This window comes from Crinia signifera, chromosome 2 (assembly GCF_055691185.1).
Source record: "Crinia signifera chromosome 2, ASM5569118v1, whole genome shotgun sequence".
Classification (NCBI taxonomy): Eukaryota; Metazoa; Chordata; class Amphibia; order Anura; family Myobatrachidae; genus Crinia; species Crinia signifera.
Window position 1 is genome coordinate 166743458 of NC_139218.1, and position 14392 is coordinate 166757849.

General features: G+C 41.4%; 1 protein-coding gene across 3 annotated transcripts in view; it reads left to right on the forward strand.

Moving 5' to 3' along the window:
• DCAF6 (DDB1 and CUL4 associated factor 6) overlaps nucleotides 1–14392 on the forward strand; it is a 345809-nt gene that overhangs the window by 249310 nt on the left and 82107 nt on the right. For all 3 annotated transcript variants that reach the window (XM_083173172.1, XM_083173173.1, XM_083173174.1), the window contains 2 exons: nucleotides 3043–3128; nucleotides 14043–14259. In XM_083173172.1, the coding sequence (XP_083029298.1) occupies nucleotides 3043–3128; nucleotides 14043–14259 (303 nt within the window). The remainder of the gene's footprint in view (nucleotides 1–3042; nucleotides 3129–14042; nucleotides 14260–14392) is intronic.

Here is a 14392-nt window from a genome sequence, read left to right on the forward strand (position 1 = left end):
AAAAATATACCTTTTACGGGGACATCTATCCATTTTTATGAGTGAATTGGGGTGAGTGCCGGACGCGTTCCCGACAGTTGGGATCGCGACAGTCATTTACCCGACGTCGGGATCCCGACTGTCAAAACTATTTTCCCTCGTAGGGGTCCACGACCCCCATAGAGGGAGAATAGAATAGGTGGCTTGCACAGCGAGCCACCGTGCCCGCAATGGGCTTTTTTGCGCTCGCCATGCTGTCTGAGTATGGGCAGTCGGGATCCCGATGTCGGGCTAATGACCGTCGGGATCCCGACTGTCGGAGCCCCATACCACACCCGTTGGGGTACGCACCCTATATTCGTTGGTGATAAAAGATACCTTTATATGAAAGTCCCCTACCTGCATACTGTGAGTTGGGGTACGATTGTACTTGAAGATACCTTGATAGGCTTTCCCATACCCACATTTAATGTAAGTCAGGTACGCACTTTTACCTTCTGATCCCATCGGGTGAAGGGACAACCAGCACATTCCCCACATCTAATAAACACTTGTGAAAAGATAGAAGGACCCATTTGGACATACTTCACCAATTCTGTTTATGTACTTTTTTCTTCCATGTATGCATTCACATGAGAATTTCAGCTATGAGGATCCATTAAATCTATCCATCAAGGATCGAGTTAAGTACTATACATCCCAAGGGAAGTACTATTTCATTTCATAAGCGCCAGTGTGTCTCCATCTGTATTTGTTGGTTGTGTATGTGACTCCGCATTAGGTGTTGAGATATATTTGGCCGCTGCGCCTTGTTTAATCTGACCTACAGTATATCAGCCTGGAGATCATTTATCTTTTCCAGCAGCCGTGTTTCGCTATTGCTGATGGCATCCAGTATCTGCTGCAAAGTGGTATCTGGGATGGCAGCGGGGTTAGACCCTTTTGCTGGGGTGGTTTGAGGGGTATTGCCAGCTTGAGATCTGGCATATTTTTCCAAACGTGCGGCCACCGATACTTCACAAGCAAACTATGACTCGTAATATTTTTGCACAGGGTCCACACAACAGGACTTATTACCAGAGTGTCTAGAAATGCCCGGGTGTAATACCAACCTGCAAGCTGCTACAGCAGGTGGCTTACAAAGCCATCATATGGGCCTCAAAGTCAATACAGATTGCTCACAGCTAGCACACTGGGTAATCCAACTGGTAGCAGGATTACAGGCAGATTTTTATAACACTGGTTGGGTATTTTCCACAAATAAACCACAAACTTCTACTGGTGTTGCCAGATTTAACTTTTACATAGTTACATAGTAGGTGAGACTGAATAAAGACTTGCGTCCATCTAGTTCAACCCATGCTGATTTTATAAAGAGAGGTTAACTGTGCAGGACAGGTCAATTGACCTGGTGGAAGAACGCTGCACTCCTTACTGCAAAAAACAGTCCTTAGTACTTTCCCCTAATGCCAGGACCAATATGCCATCCACAGACCGGCTTCTGTATAACAAAGCCTGTGTGCACACCCTTTAGGATGACACTATTCTTGTATTAGCACTGTCACTGTATATAGCAGTCCCACTCACCCCCGCTGGCGCTGCTCATACCCTATAGGCACACTCCTGCTTCCTCCTCATTTCTGTCTTGCGGTCTTTAAAGGCTTTACTACAGCTCCACAGATGCCCGCTACTGGAAGCATACTGCTCGCAGGGCTGGAGGACTGCTCCCCGCCAGGTGTCTGAGCACTCCGTAGGTCAGTGGTCTGTACTCCGGCCAGCGTCTGCCGACAATGTCTGACACTGTACTGCCGTGCTGCTGCTAGCAGCACCGCCACCTCACAACACGCTGCCGGAAGTCAAGACCCGCGTGCGGATACTCATGCCAGACTTCTCCTGCACGGATGTTTCTGCCGTGGGAGTGGCTGCCTCACACTCCTCACTCCAAGTATCAAAGAGGCATGTGTCAACCTTTTAACCATGTTGACCTTTTTTATGTGTAAACCTTTTGACTGTGAACCAATAGTGGTCGATCTTTTGACTGTCGACCTAATGACCCAAAGGTGGCCACAAGAAACCATATTTAAAATGCATGTAGCCATAAGGATTATTGTGCGTTATAACCACTGCAGGGAAATGGCCATAAAAATGTAACAGCTGCATAATATGGGTTCTGTGTCAGTTTGTCTTTACTTCTCTATAGAGTAAAATTACAGGTGCATATATAATCAATTAGAAGATTGCCCTCAACGTTAGAACCCATTGTGGGCTCTGAACATTGATATCAGAACGATACCTATTTTATGCACTAATCTTATATGTTTTATGTAGTTTGTCAGTTTGTCTGAAAAGTTTTTTATGATAAATGTAATAAAAGTTATATCTTAAAGTACATATAAAAAATTCCTATATAACTGTAAGGTTTCTGTTTAAGCGTGCCCCCAAACAAAAGAGAGTATTTTTTGCTTCAGGCACCATGTCACCTAGCTACACCTCTGCACATATCTGATTATATCATTACAGCTGTATTACATTTTATTCAGTCTCCATATGGGTCAGATTCAGGCTACAGTTACAGAATTGAGACACAAAATATACAGTGTTAAATCTAAAAGAATGGACAATGCTTTGGACTCAAGTTTTAAATGTTGGAAATGTAATAATTGCTAATTAAATATAGTAAAGACGTAATCTTCTGTTGTTATGTCATTTACTTATTCTCCCTTCTAGTCCCTTTGTGAAATATCTGTCTCTGTGACCCCTTTTCTCAGCTACATTTCTAGAGTAGTGAAACTCTTTTCAGTCTGTCCTGAATCAAGTTGTCGAACAAAAATTTATGTGTAGGACCACCTATTATGACCTATTACATTAATACATTTTGCCGTAAAAGTTCAGTATTTCCTAAAAAGTATTGTAATTTCTTATGTATTATGTGTTTAGTATTTCAATGGTTTTATGGGTTACCATATGGTTAAACATGTTACTTTTGATGCTGAGTGTACTTTTGAAGTTAAATGAGGTCACAATGCAGTGCAATGATTTTACAATACTCTTCATTTATTATAGGTGTAGTACAGCTTCAAGTTCAGTAGCTGTGAAAGTGGCATCCAGAAATGACTCTGCAACTCCTGAACCCACCCTGCCAAATGAAGGTATGAAACAAAGTGAGCTTTAGGGGGAAATTTACTAAAGGAAATGTGTAAAAAATAGGTGTAAAAATAGGTGTATTTGTATCCAGAAATACACTTATTTTTGACATTTTCTATCCCGAAAATACGGCAATTCGTATTACATCAATACGAATTGCCGTATTTTCGGGATAGAAAATGTCAAAAATAAGTGTATTTCTGGATACAAATACACCTATTTTTACACCTATTTTTTACACATTTCCTTTAGTAAATTTCCCCCTTAGTGTCTTCTAAATGGTTCATTAACTTTAGTTTAGTTTCTACATAAATACGTAAGATCTATACTTGACTTTTCCATAGGGAAATTATGTACATTTAAAATGAAGTATTTTATCCATGTTTGGGTCATTCATTTAGGTCAGTAGTGGCCAAATATGTCCTTGAGATCTACCAATAGTTGACATTTTCCATGCCACCTAGCTGGTGCACAGATGTAGTCATTACTCTGTCACATTTTAAAAAATGTGCTGCATTTATTCCTAAAGCTGCCTACATCTGCATCTTAGGTATACAGAATGTACTCAGACATTGGTACAAATCAAAACGAAAATGGCAAATAAACAAATGTCCATTGATGATAACCATTAAAAAGAAGAATACAAATCAGCATAATATAAATTAAATTCAGTTAACAACATAATTTGAACAGCAAACAGTATTATAAGCAACAAAAGAATAAGTAAATAAATAAAAAAAAGAGAGGGGGGATCTCAGTCCTCCAATGGAGTAGTTTAGAACCCATACAAATCATAACAATTACACCTGAATGGGCTCACCCTCAGATTACACTTTAGACTCCTCAACCCATGTGTTGGAAGCAGGTTTTAATTTGATTGTGTGTGGCCGATAGCTCTCCCATAATTCAAAAACATTTTTTTACCCTGGCTTCATTATGAAGGGAGGCTTCTAGCCAATCCATTTTGAAAAGGACAAAACAATTTTTCCTGGAAAAGAGATAAACTTGGAGTGTTGGGAAGAATCCAGTGTTGGAGAATGGCCTTGTTCGCAGCTGCAGCGATAATAAGTTGTAGTTTTTTGCTGCTCTTAGTATATTTCGATTCCAGAGGTATTGTCCACTCTGGTGTCAAAGGTAAAAAATTGAGAAGGTGGGCCATAGCGTCATTTTTCATTTGTATCCAGAACCTTTTAACCCCTTCCTGACGCAGCCAGTTTTTGCCTTCCTGACCGAGCCATTTTTTTCAAATCTGACATGTATCACTTAAGTGGGTATAACTTTTTTTTGCTTTTACTTATCCCAGTGATTTTGAGATTGTTTTCTCGTGACACATTGTACTTCAAGTTAGTGGTAAATTTTGGTCGATACAGTCTGTGTTTTTTTGTGAAAAATACCAAAATGTCGTAAAAAAATGGAAAATTTAGCGATTTTCAAAATGTTACATTTTCTGCTTGTGAGACAAATAATCATACCACTCAAAATAGTTAATAACTAACATAGACCATATGTCTACTTTATGTTTCCATCATTATTTCAACCTCCTTTTAATTTTTTTGGACACTAGGAGGCTTAAAATATGAATAGCAAATTCTCAAATTTTCAAGAAAATTTCAAACACTGATTTTTTTAGGGACCAGTTCAGTTCTGATGTGACTTTGAGGGACTTGTATGTGAGACACCCCCATAAATGATGCCATTTCAAAAACTGCACCCCTCACAGTATTCAAAACAGCATTTTGGAAGTTTGTTAACCCTTTAGGTGTTTCACAGGAATTAAAACAAAGTGTAGGTGAAATTTCAAAATTTCTTTTTTTTTGCAGATTTGCAATTTTAATACATTTTTCTAAGGAACACAGTAGATTTTACTAGAGAAATGTGACTAAAAATTGATTCCCCCAATTCTTTTGTTTTCATAAATATCCTATATGTGGCCCTAGTGTGCACGTTGACCAAACCACAGGCTTCATAATAGAAGGAGCACCTACTTGATTTTGGAGCCTCCTTTTTATGAGATTATTTTTTAGGCACCATGTAGGTTTCTAGGCACCATAAGATGCTAAAAGTTAGGAACCCCCCCACAAGTGACCCCATTTTGCAAACTACACCCCTCAGGGAATTCATCTAGGGGTATAGTGTACATTTCAAACCCCCAGGGGTTTCACCAATTTTGATACAACTGGGCAGTGAAAATGAAAAATTTAATTTTTTACACAAAAATGCAGTTCTGGCTCAAAATTTTTCATTTTCACAAGGAATGAAGGAGACAAAGCACCCCAAAATCTGTGCCCCAATTTCTCCCGAGTACGGCAATGCCTCATATGTGACCAAAAAATGCCATTTGGGTGCATGGCAGGACTCAGAAGGGAAGGAGTGATTTTTGGATTTTGCAGCTCAGATTCTGGTGGAATGTTGGTGGGTGCTATGTCGCATTAGCAAGACCCCCAAAGCACCAATACAGTGGAACCCCCCCACAAGTGACCCCATTTTGCAAACTACACCCCTCAGGGAATTCATCTAGGGGTATAGTGTACATTTCAAACCCCCAGGGGTTTCACCAATTTTGATACAACTGAGCAGTGAAAATGAAAAATTAAATTTTTTACACAAAAATGCAGTTCTGGCTCAAAATTTTTCATTTTCACAAGGAATGAAGGAGACAAAGCACCCCAAAATCTGTGCCCCAATTTCTCCCGAGTACGGCAATGCCTCATATGTGACCAAAAAATACCATTTGGGTGCATGGCAGGACTCAGAAGGGAAGGAGTGATTTTTGGATTTTGCAGCTCAGATTCTGGTGGAATGAATGGTGGGTGCTATGTGGCATTTGCAAGACCCCCGAAGCACGGTGAAATGATTAACCTAATAATCCATAGATGTGTGGTATATTTTAAAACACTCCTTTATACATAGGCCGGGTTTGTCGGGGCAAGTTTCACAGTGGAAAATAGTTTCCTTTCTTATTCCCTTTTTATAGCAAACTTTGCACCTTTTTTGTGTCCTGCCCTTTCTTGCAGTGGAGGGGATTTCGTTCGGAAAATGCTGCCCTGGTACAATACGGGGGCCAGTACTAGAAGTACTGGGGCCCTCTGCCTGCTGGTTCCCAAATATTAGGCCCTTTATGACTTCCTCTTGAAAGTGCATAAATGTCCCCCTCTGGCTGGTAGAACGGAATAGCACGTAAGCGTTATACAGTGCCATCTGGATGATATACACGGCCAGCTTCTTGTACCAGATTTTTGTTTTCTGCAGGGCACTGTACGGCTTCAGTACCTGATCTGAAAGATCCACTCCGCCCATGTACTTATTGTAATCTAGGATACAATTAGGTTTTGAGGTGTGGGTACTGGTACCTCGTACAGGGATGGAGGTGGTACTGTCTCCATGAATTGTTGTCAGTATAACGACATCCCTCTTGTCCTTATATTTGACCAACAACATATTTTCGGTGCATATTCCCCTGCTTTCACCCCTTCTCAGTACTTGTGCAATGTGCGTTTTTGGGAGGCCTCTTTGGTTCTTGCGCACAGTACCGCAAGCTGCTGTACCTCTTGAACCAAGGGCCTTAAACAGGGGGATGCTAGTGTAAAAGTTATCCACATAGAGGTGATAACCTTTATCCAGGAAGGGGTGCACTAAATCCCAGACAATTTTTCCACTAACACCTACGAGGGAGGGGGGGCATTCTGGCGGTTCAATTCTTGAATCCTTCCCTTCATATACCCTAAACCTGTGGGTGTACCCTGAGGTGCTTTCACACAGTTTATACATTTTTATGCCATACCTTGCCCTCTTACTGGGAAGGTACTGGCGGAATTTAACCCTTCCTTTTAAAATGTATAAGGGACTCGTCGATACAAATAAATCTGTCAGGGATGTACATCTCTGCAAATTTGGCACTGAAATGATCAATGACCGGCCTGACTTTGAATAGCCGGTCAAAGGTGGGATCATCTCTGGGTGGGCACTGTGCATTATCGGTGTAATGTATAAATTTAAGGATTGCTTCAAAACGAGTCCGAGTCATGGCCATACGGTAAAATGGGGTGCTGTACAGAACATCTGTACTCCAATATTGCCTAATTTCTGGCTTTTTTACTATGCCCATATGTAACACCAGACCCCAAAACGTCATCATCTCTACTGCATCTACAGGGGTCCACCTAGCAAATGATGACGTGGGGTTTTGAGCAATAAACTGCTGGGCATATAAATTACTTTGGTCCACCATTAAATTTATAAAATCATCAGAGAAAATTAATTTGAAAAAGTCAATTTCTCTGAGACCTGTACTATCAAATTGGATTCCTGGGATGGCCAAAAACTCAGGAACCTGGGGCTCAAAATTGTCTGGTGGTGGGGTCCATACGAGTTCAATCATTTGGGGGGGGTCTCAGCTGCTCTACGGGGGCGTCTTTGAGGGGGTCCCTCATCACCAGAGGAGGAAGAGGAGCTTAAGACGAATCCTTCAAATTCCCCGCTTGCCTCACTGGCTGTGTCAGAGTCAGAGGCAAGCATGGCATATGCCTCCTCCGCTAAATACATTCTTCTGGAGGACTGGGATGACATTTGGGATGACATTTGGGATGCCATTTTTATTTTTGTGTTTCAACACGTGTATAGTGTAGGGGGGGTACAAACTTTATTTCAACACGGGTGGAATGTAGTGTGTAGTGTGTATGTAGTGCAGAAAAAAAAAAAAACTTTATACAGGAATTTGATCCCAATAAAAAAAAAAAATTGAAGGGGTTAAAAAAAAAATTGAAGGGGTTAAAAAAAGGTCCTGCGCCAAAAATTGAGCACAGATGTTGGTCAGTAACGACCGTCACTGAACAGCGCTCAAAGGCAACAGGACACCCACAAAAGCAACGTGGGTGTAAAAACAACAAAAAAAAAATTTAAAAAAACTGCAGCAAAAAAATTATATCAACCCTGTGCCAAAAATGTTGTTCAGTGATGTACGTCACTGATCAGCGGCCACAGGACACCCACAAAAGCAACGTGGGTGTAAAAACAATTTAAAAAAATATACCACAGCACTCTCCAAAAAAAAAAAAACAATTTAAAAAAACTGCAGAAAAAAAATTATATCCCTGTGCGAAAAATGCTGTTCAGTGATTGTACGTCACTGATCAGCGCTCAGCGGCCACAGGACACCCACGTGGGTGTAAAAACAAAACCCCACTGCACTCTCCAAAAAAAAAAAAAACTGCAGATCAGTGATGCAGTGAGGGGCAGCAGGCTCACAACTGGGGGTGCAACCTGACAGGGTATATATAAAAAAAAAAAAACCCTGGACCCCCAAAAAGTTGCTGATTAATTAATTTAAACTAATCAGCACAAAAGGGGGGCAGCAGGGGGGGCAGCAGTCAGTTGCACAGGCAGCACAACCTTTGGTGCAACTGACAGGTGTATATATATAAAAAAAAACTCTGCACCCCCAAAAAGTTGCTGATCAGCTCAGATATAGTGATCAGCACAAAAGGGGGTGCAGCAGACACAAAATATAGCACTATCTCTCACTATCTCTCACTATCTCTGACTATCTCTGACTATCTCTGACTATCTATCACGATCTGTGACTCTATGACACTGCAGCAGCAGGACACAGGAAGTCACAAGATCCAGGAAGCATCCAGCTGCTGGCAGCACGCTACCAGCGGTGATCAGCGGTGATCAGGTAAGTATAAGGGAAGGTTCAGGTATGTATAGCAGGACAGAGTGGCCGGTGACCGCTCTGAACGCAATTCCAGAACGGAATGGCGTCTGCAGCGCAGTCACCGTTAGTTTAAATGGCGCGCCTTGGCTGTGATTGGCTCGTCGGTCCGACGAGCCAATCACAGCCTTGGGGGCAGGTGGGGTGAGGTGTCGTCGTCACCGATGAACCCCCTCATGCCCCCTGACGCCCGGCGGTGATTGACACCTGTGTTACCGAGCGTCTGATTCGTCGGTAACACAGGAAAACGCTGTGAATGGCTGTTCACACTGAACAGCCAATCACAGCGATCGCCGGACATCAGGGACAGCAGACATGTTTAAAGTCATGACGTATATATACGTCATGTGTCGGGAAGTACATCCCGGCCATGACGTATATATACGTCAAATGTCGGGAAGGGGTTAATAGGTGGGCAGCTTGTAAGTAAAGCCCTATATCTGGGAAATTGATGCCACCTCTCAACCTCGTCTTTTGTAGTATCACCATACTAATTTTTTTTTTTTGTCTTTCCAATAAGTGAACAAAAGGATTTAATGGTAGCCTCATCTGATTTAGAGAGTACAATTGGCAATACCTGTAAAGGATATAAAATTCGTGGAAATTACAATCAATTTAATTAGATCTGCTCCGCCTAAAAATGAGAGAGGGAGGCGGCGCCAATCCCTGAGCACATTGAGTGAATTCAAGATAAGATGTTTAACATTAAGAGAGTACAAGTCTGACTATATTATGAGGTAAATATATTCCTAAAAATTTAATATATTTAGCCCCCCAATGTAGACCAATGCCACGAGCCCAAGAGGGTTGTACCTCATCACTTAAGGAAAGAGCAGATGATTTATCAATGTTAATTACAAAGCCCGATACTTTGCCAAAACGGGCGATTTTATCTAATAGGGATAAGCAAACGTCCGGATTACCCAAATACAAAAGTAAGTAATCTACAAACGCAGTTACCTCAACCGCCAACCGTCCTATCTGGATACCTTTTGAACTGTTGCCAATTTTGTAATATTCTAATAAGAGGGCACAAGTAATATAAGTATTATATGACAATACCATATAGTCATATAATTCCTTGTATTTAGACAAATAAACCTTATGTTTCTTGGCTAAGTAAGAGATCACCCATCCCCTCATCACTGCCTTCGACGATTTCCCAAAACGCCACAGATGTGTCCCAATGAGTAATGTTATCATCAACAAAGTTATTCCAGTGGTATTTAAGATATTGTTTAAAATAATCATTTCGAGTGAGGTATAATGGGAAACGGCAAAAATAACTAGAACTACAAGACAGTTGAATCAGGGCAAGATCTGAAATCAGAATACAATGAATCGCAGAGTGTCCAACCCTGGAGAACAAACCAGCTGTCAGAAGAAAATAATCAATTCTTGACAAAGTATTATGCACCCAAGAGTGGAAAGTATATTCCCTACTATTACCATGACCAATCCTCCAGGGGTTGACAAGACCATTAAGAATATGAATCCCTCCCAAGGTCTATTGTGAGGAACCTGAAGAGATGATGACCTATCTAAGCGTTCCGATCTACAACATTACAATACTCTGCTATGACTAAGCTGGGAGTATCAGTTTCCAACAGTAAGTGAGACATTTTTCTATAAAAAGATTGGTTAGGGTCAGTGGGTGCATAAATATTTACCAATATAAAGCGCTCTCTCTGTATAAGAACATGTAAAAGCAGATACCTGCTCTCTGGGTCTATCACAGAATCCCAAAGTTCATATTGCAGGTGGGTACTAAAGAGTATTGCTACTCAAAGTTTTTTTCTTCATAAAGGGGGCCGAAATGCATTCCTGAGCCAGGGACTCCGCAATGTGTTATCTTCTGCATTTACCCAATAAGTTTCATGAAGAAAAATTATATCAGGATGAAAATATTTAATGAAGAACCCATCAATGCTTAATAGGGGAATTTAGCCTAGCCACATTCCATGAAATGAAATTAAGGGTGTTATATACTACCTTAGATACAGGTTGTGTAATATTAGAAGACTTAGTCATCCTATACCAATCTTACAAAACCACTGGATGAAAGATGTGACATAATATTGTGGCCTAACCATATCCTTGTGAGCTGGGCCATGCCACAGAGAATAACAATCATAGCATGTTATCCCCAAGGAGGATCTGAGAGTGGGAAAGGAAAGGAAAGAAAAAGGAAATAAATAAAAGTTATAAAAAAAAACATATCAACAATTAACTTTTGTAGACATGTAATTTCTCCTTAAGAGGCTTCCACGTCTTGGCACTTAAATCTAGGTAGCAACTACTCCCCAAAATGATGGAAACCCTACAATAACAAGTCAATTGTAAGGTTATTTAAGTCAATCTGGGGGAGGGGAGGGCGTGGGGTAAAGGGAGGTCTTGAATCATCGAGATGGAAATGAGATCTGGCTGCAAATGGGGTGTCAAAGAAAATGGCTTTGCTGGGTAGTGAATGGCAAATTTGATTTTCCAGTCAAAGAGCAATTTGCAGGTAGAAAAAAACTCTTGTCTTTTCTGCATCACTTGGATTGAAAAGTTTTGGAAGATTAGGACCTGAAAGTCACGGATCTGAAGAGACGGTATTTTAGGATATGCTCGCAGAATGTTTTCTTTGTTTTTAAAGTATAGAAATTTAGCATTGACTGGACGTGGAGATCAAGCAGAGTCACCTCTCTCAGGCCCCAAAGGATGGCCTCTTATAATATGGCGCAGGTGTCTATTGTACAAATCATCTAGTTTGATGGATAGCACATTAATAGAGCTCTCTTGTTGCTCAACAGTATTACGTATAGCCAATACAGCATCTTCAGAGTCTCCAACTCATTGTTCCAGCTCTACAATAAGTTTGGTGTTAGATTCCAATTGACAGTCTGCCAATTGACAGACAGTCTGCCGTGGTGACACCGCCGTGTGCCCACATGTTGCTCTATGACTGCCATGATATTACCTTATTGGTCTGCTAATTTGCACTGGCTCGAATATGATTATTTTCAGTTATAACTGTTTTGACCTTTTGACATATAGTCGACACGACGTGGTGTCTACCTCATTTTTCATTTATTGGTAGATGTTCAGCATAAGGTACAGTGACACCAATGTGTATATTCCCATCCCTGCAGTGCAGTGCCTCTGTCGATTATTATGTTTCTTGGTGCTACCAGAGCGGACATCGCTGCATGTCGGCGCTCTTCATTAGCTATGATCCCATGCTTGCCGTGGGCATCCGCTGTTCACACACCAGAATTGATTATATATCAACGGGACTCCCTGTCAGTGTAACCAACGCCGTGGTATGTCAGCGCTCGTTGTTCTGGGGAGCTGACGCGGCGGTGTGTCAACGCTCACCTCTGTGTTGACAACCCCCGCACTGCGTGCGTCCGCATCTGTGATTGTGTTGTGGTTTTGGCTGTAGATCTGACATCAAAGAGACAGCCCCCGTCCTAGTCATACAGACGGGATCACCTCCGTCCAACCCGCCCGCATTCCTCGAGCTTCACTCTCCCTCTTCACATCTTCACTGCCACTGGACGCTAGTGTCCATCTCCTAGCAACGCAGCGCGCACTCAGCTGACAGCGGGATCCCCGCAGCGAGCCTATCACAGGCTGCCAGCACGGGGAATCCCGCTGTCATTCACTCCAACGCCACCCGCCCCCTCCACCTGACGGGGCTCAGATGATGTCAGACCTAATTTGTAAGGTCATAGTACTCTCATTAACATATGTTTTGGCGCAATTGTTACACTATTTAAACTGGGGCTGCTGAGTGCTCTGTTCCCCTGATGACAACTGGTTGATGCCCAGTTGAAACGGCTGTCGGGACAGCCCGTGTTGCTATTACCTGTACTTATGGAATAAACACGTTTTTTTCTTCACCTTTACCTGCGTCTGAGTGCTGGTCTTCATCCTTCTACGGGGGGGTAAGTGTTCTATATATATATATATATATATATATATATATATATATATATATATACAGCAAAAGAGGTCCCGGTACTCATACAGCAGGGTACAGCAACTCCGGTGCCAATCATTGCCAAATAAATGGAAAAAATGTAATGCAGACAGGTAGATAGCATCTGGAGATTTTCAAACTACTGCGCGGCGGCAGTCAGATGATTCAAAAAATGACAGTAATACTGGGGTGTGTCAACGTTTCAGGCTTCAGCCCTTTATCAAGACATAAGAATAAAATGAAACAGACTTACATTTATAGGCAGTGAGGGGGAAGGTGGAGGAGGACTGGCTCATATTTACATCATGCTGTTACTGCTAAGTATTTAATGCTTTTTCAGCTGGACTCCTCTTTTTATTTTTTGTCACTTTGCACTTTAAATCAAATATGCCATAAAAACTTTTTTCTTAAAAAATCTGATGTTGCTGGCTATCAGTCTTGTCTCTATATACAACATTTTATCTGAGCCGGGCACTCAGTGGCTGAACTTGTTTGTGCGTGCAGTTTATCTCTCCTACTATATATATATATATATATATATATATATATATATATATATATATATATATATATATATACACACAGAATAAAAAAAAACGGCATTCAGGAGGCAATTGTAACTTTCAAATGACAAGGATGTGTAATAACATGAAGCCGAGCTTTCGGGGTATAACCCCCGTCCTCAGGGCACAATCCTACAGCACAATACACAGATAACCTACACACATAAATACCCTAACAGACATACTCACACCCTCCACGCTCCGGAGCCAGGCTGCGCGTACTGACCGGAAGTTGTCATCAGGACGCGCACTTACGGGTACCCTCTGCTCCACGTTGCGCGGCCTGGCTCCGGAGCGTGGAGGGCGTGTGTATGTCTGTTAGGGTATTTATGTGTGTATTGTTCTGTAGGATTGTGGCCTGAAGACGGGGGTTAAACCCTGAAAGCTCGGGTTCATGTTATTACACATCCTTGTCATTTGAAAGTTACCATTGCCTCCTGAGTGCTGTTTTATTTTAGACTCTGTGTACACATACCTTCTGTTGTTTGTCATTTGAGAGTGCCGGCAGTCTTGGACTCTGTGTGTGTGTGTGTGTGTGTGTGTGTGTGTGTGTGTGTTTGTGTATGTATGTATATATATATATATATATATATATATATATATATAGTACACTAAACACATATATATTAAACCATTATTTCTTCTTTTACTTATTCATAAATGTATTTTATTTTAGCTACATTGCAACCCGAAGCCAACAGTCTGGAAATGGATCACGATAGCATAAAGTCAGTCCCAGAACAACCAAATGCACGTTCAAATATGGAAGCACAGCCTGAGAGCTCTCAAAATTCAAATTCTATGGAATCCCGTTCTGCATCTGCTGAGCGCCAGGAAACAGACAGTGATGATGACACAGTCAGGTTACCACCGCGGGTTCGGTCACAAAACAGGTTAGTCCGAATTTTAAAGTCATGATTTATAAACCATAGAAACTATTATTGTTTATGACTATATGATCCAAGGCAGAAATATAGGTTGTAGTTTGAACATGTAATTACTGTTTGCTCTTCCTTTAAGAGAGTT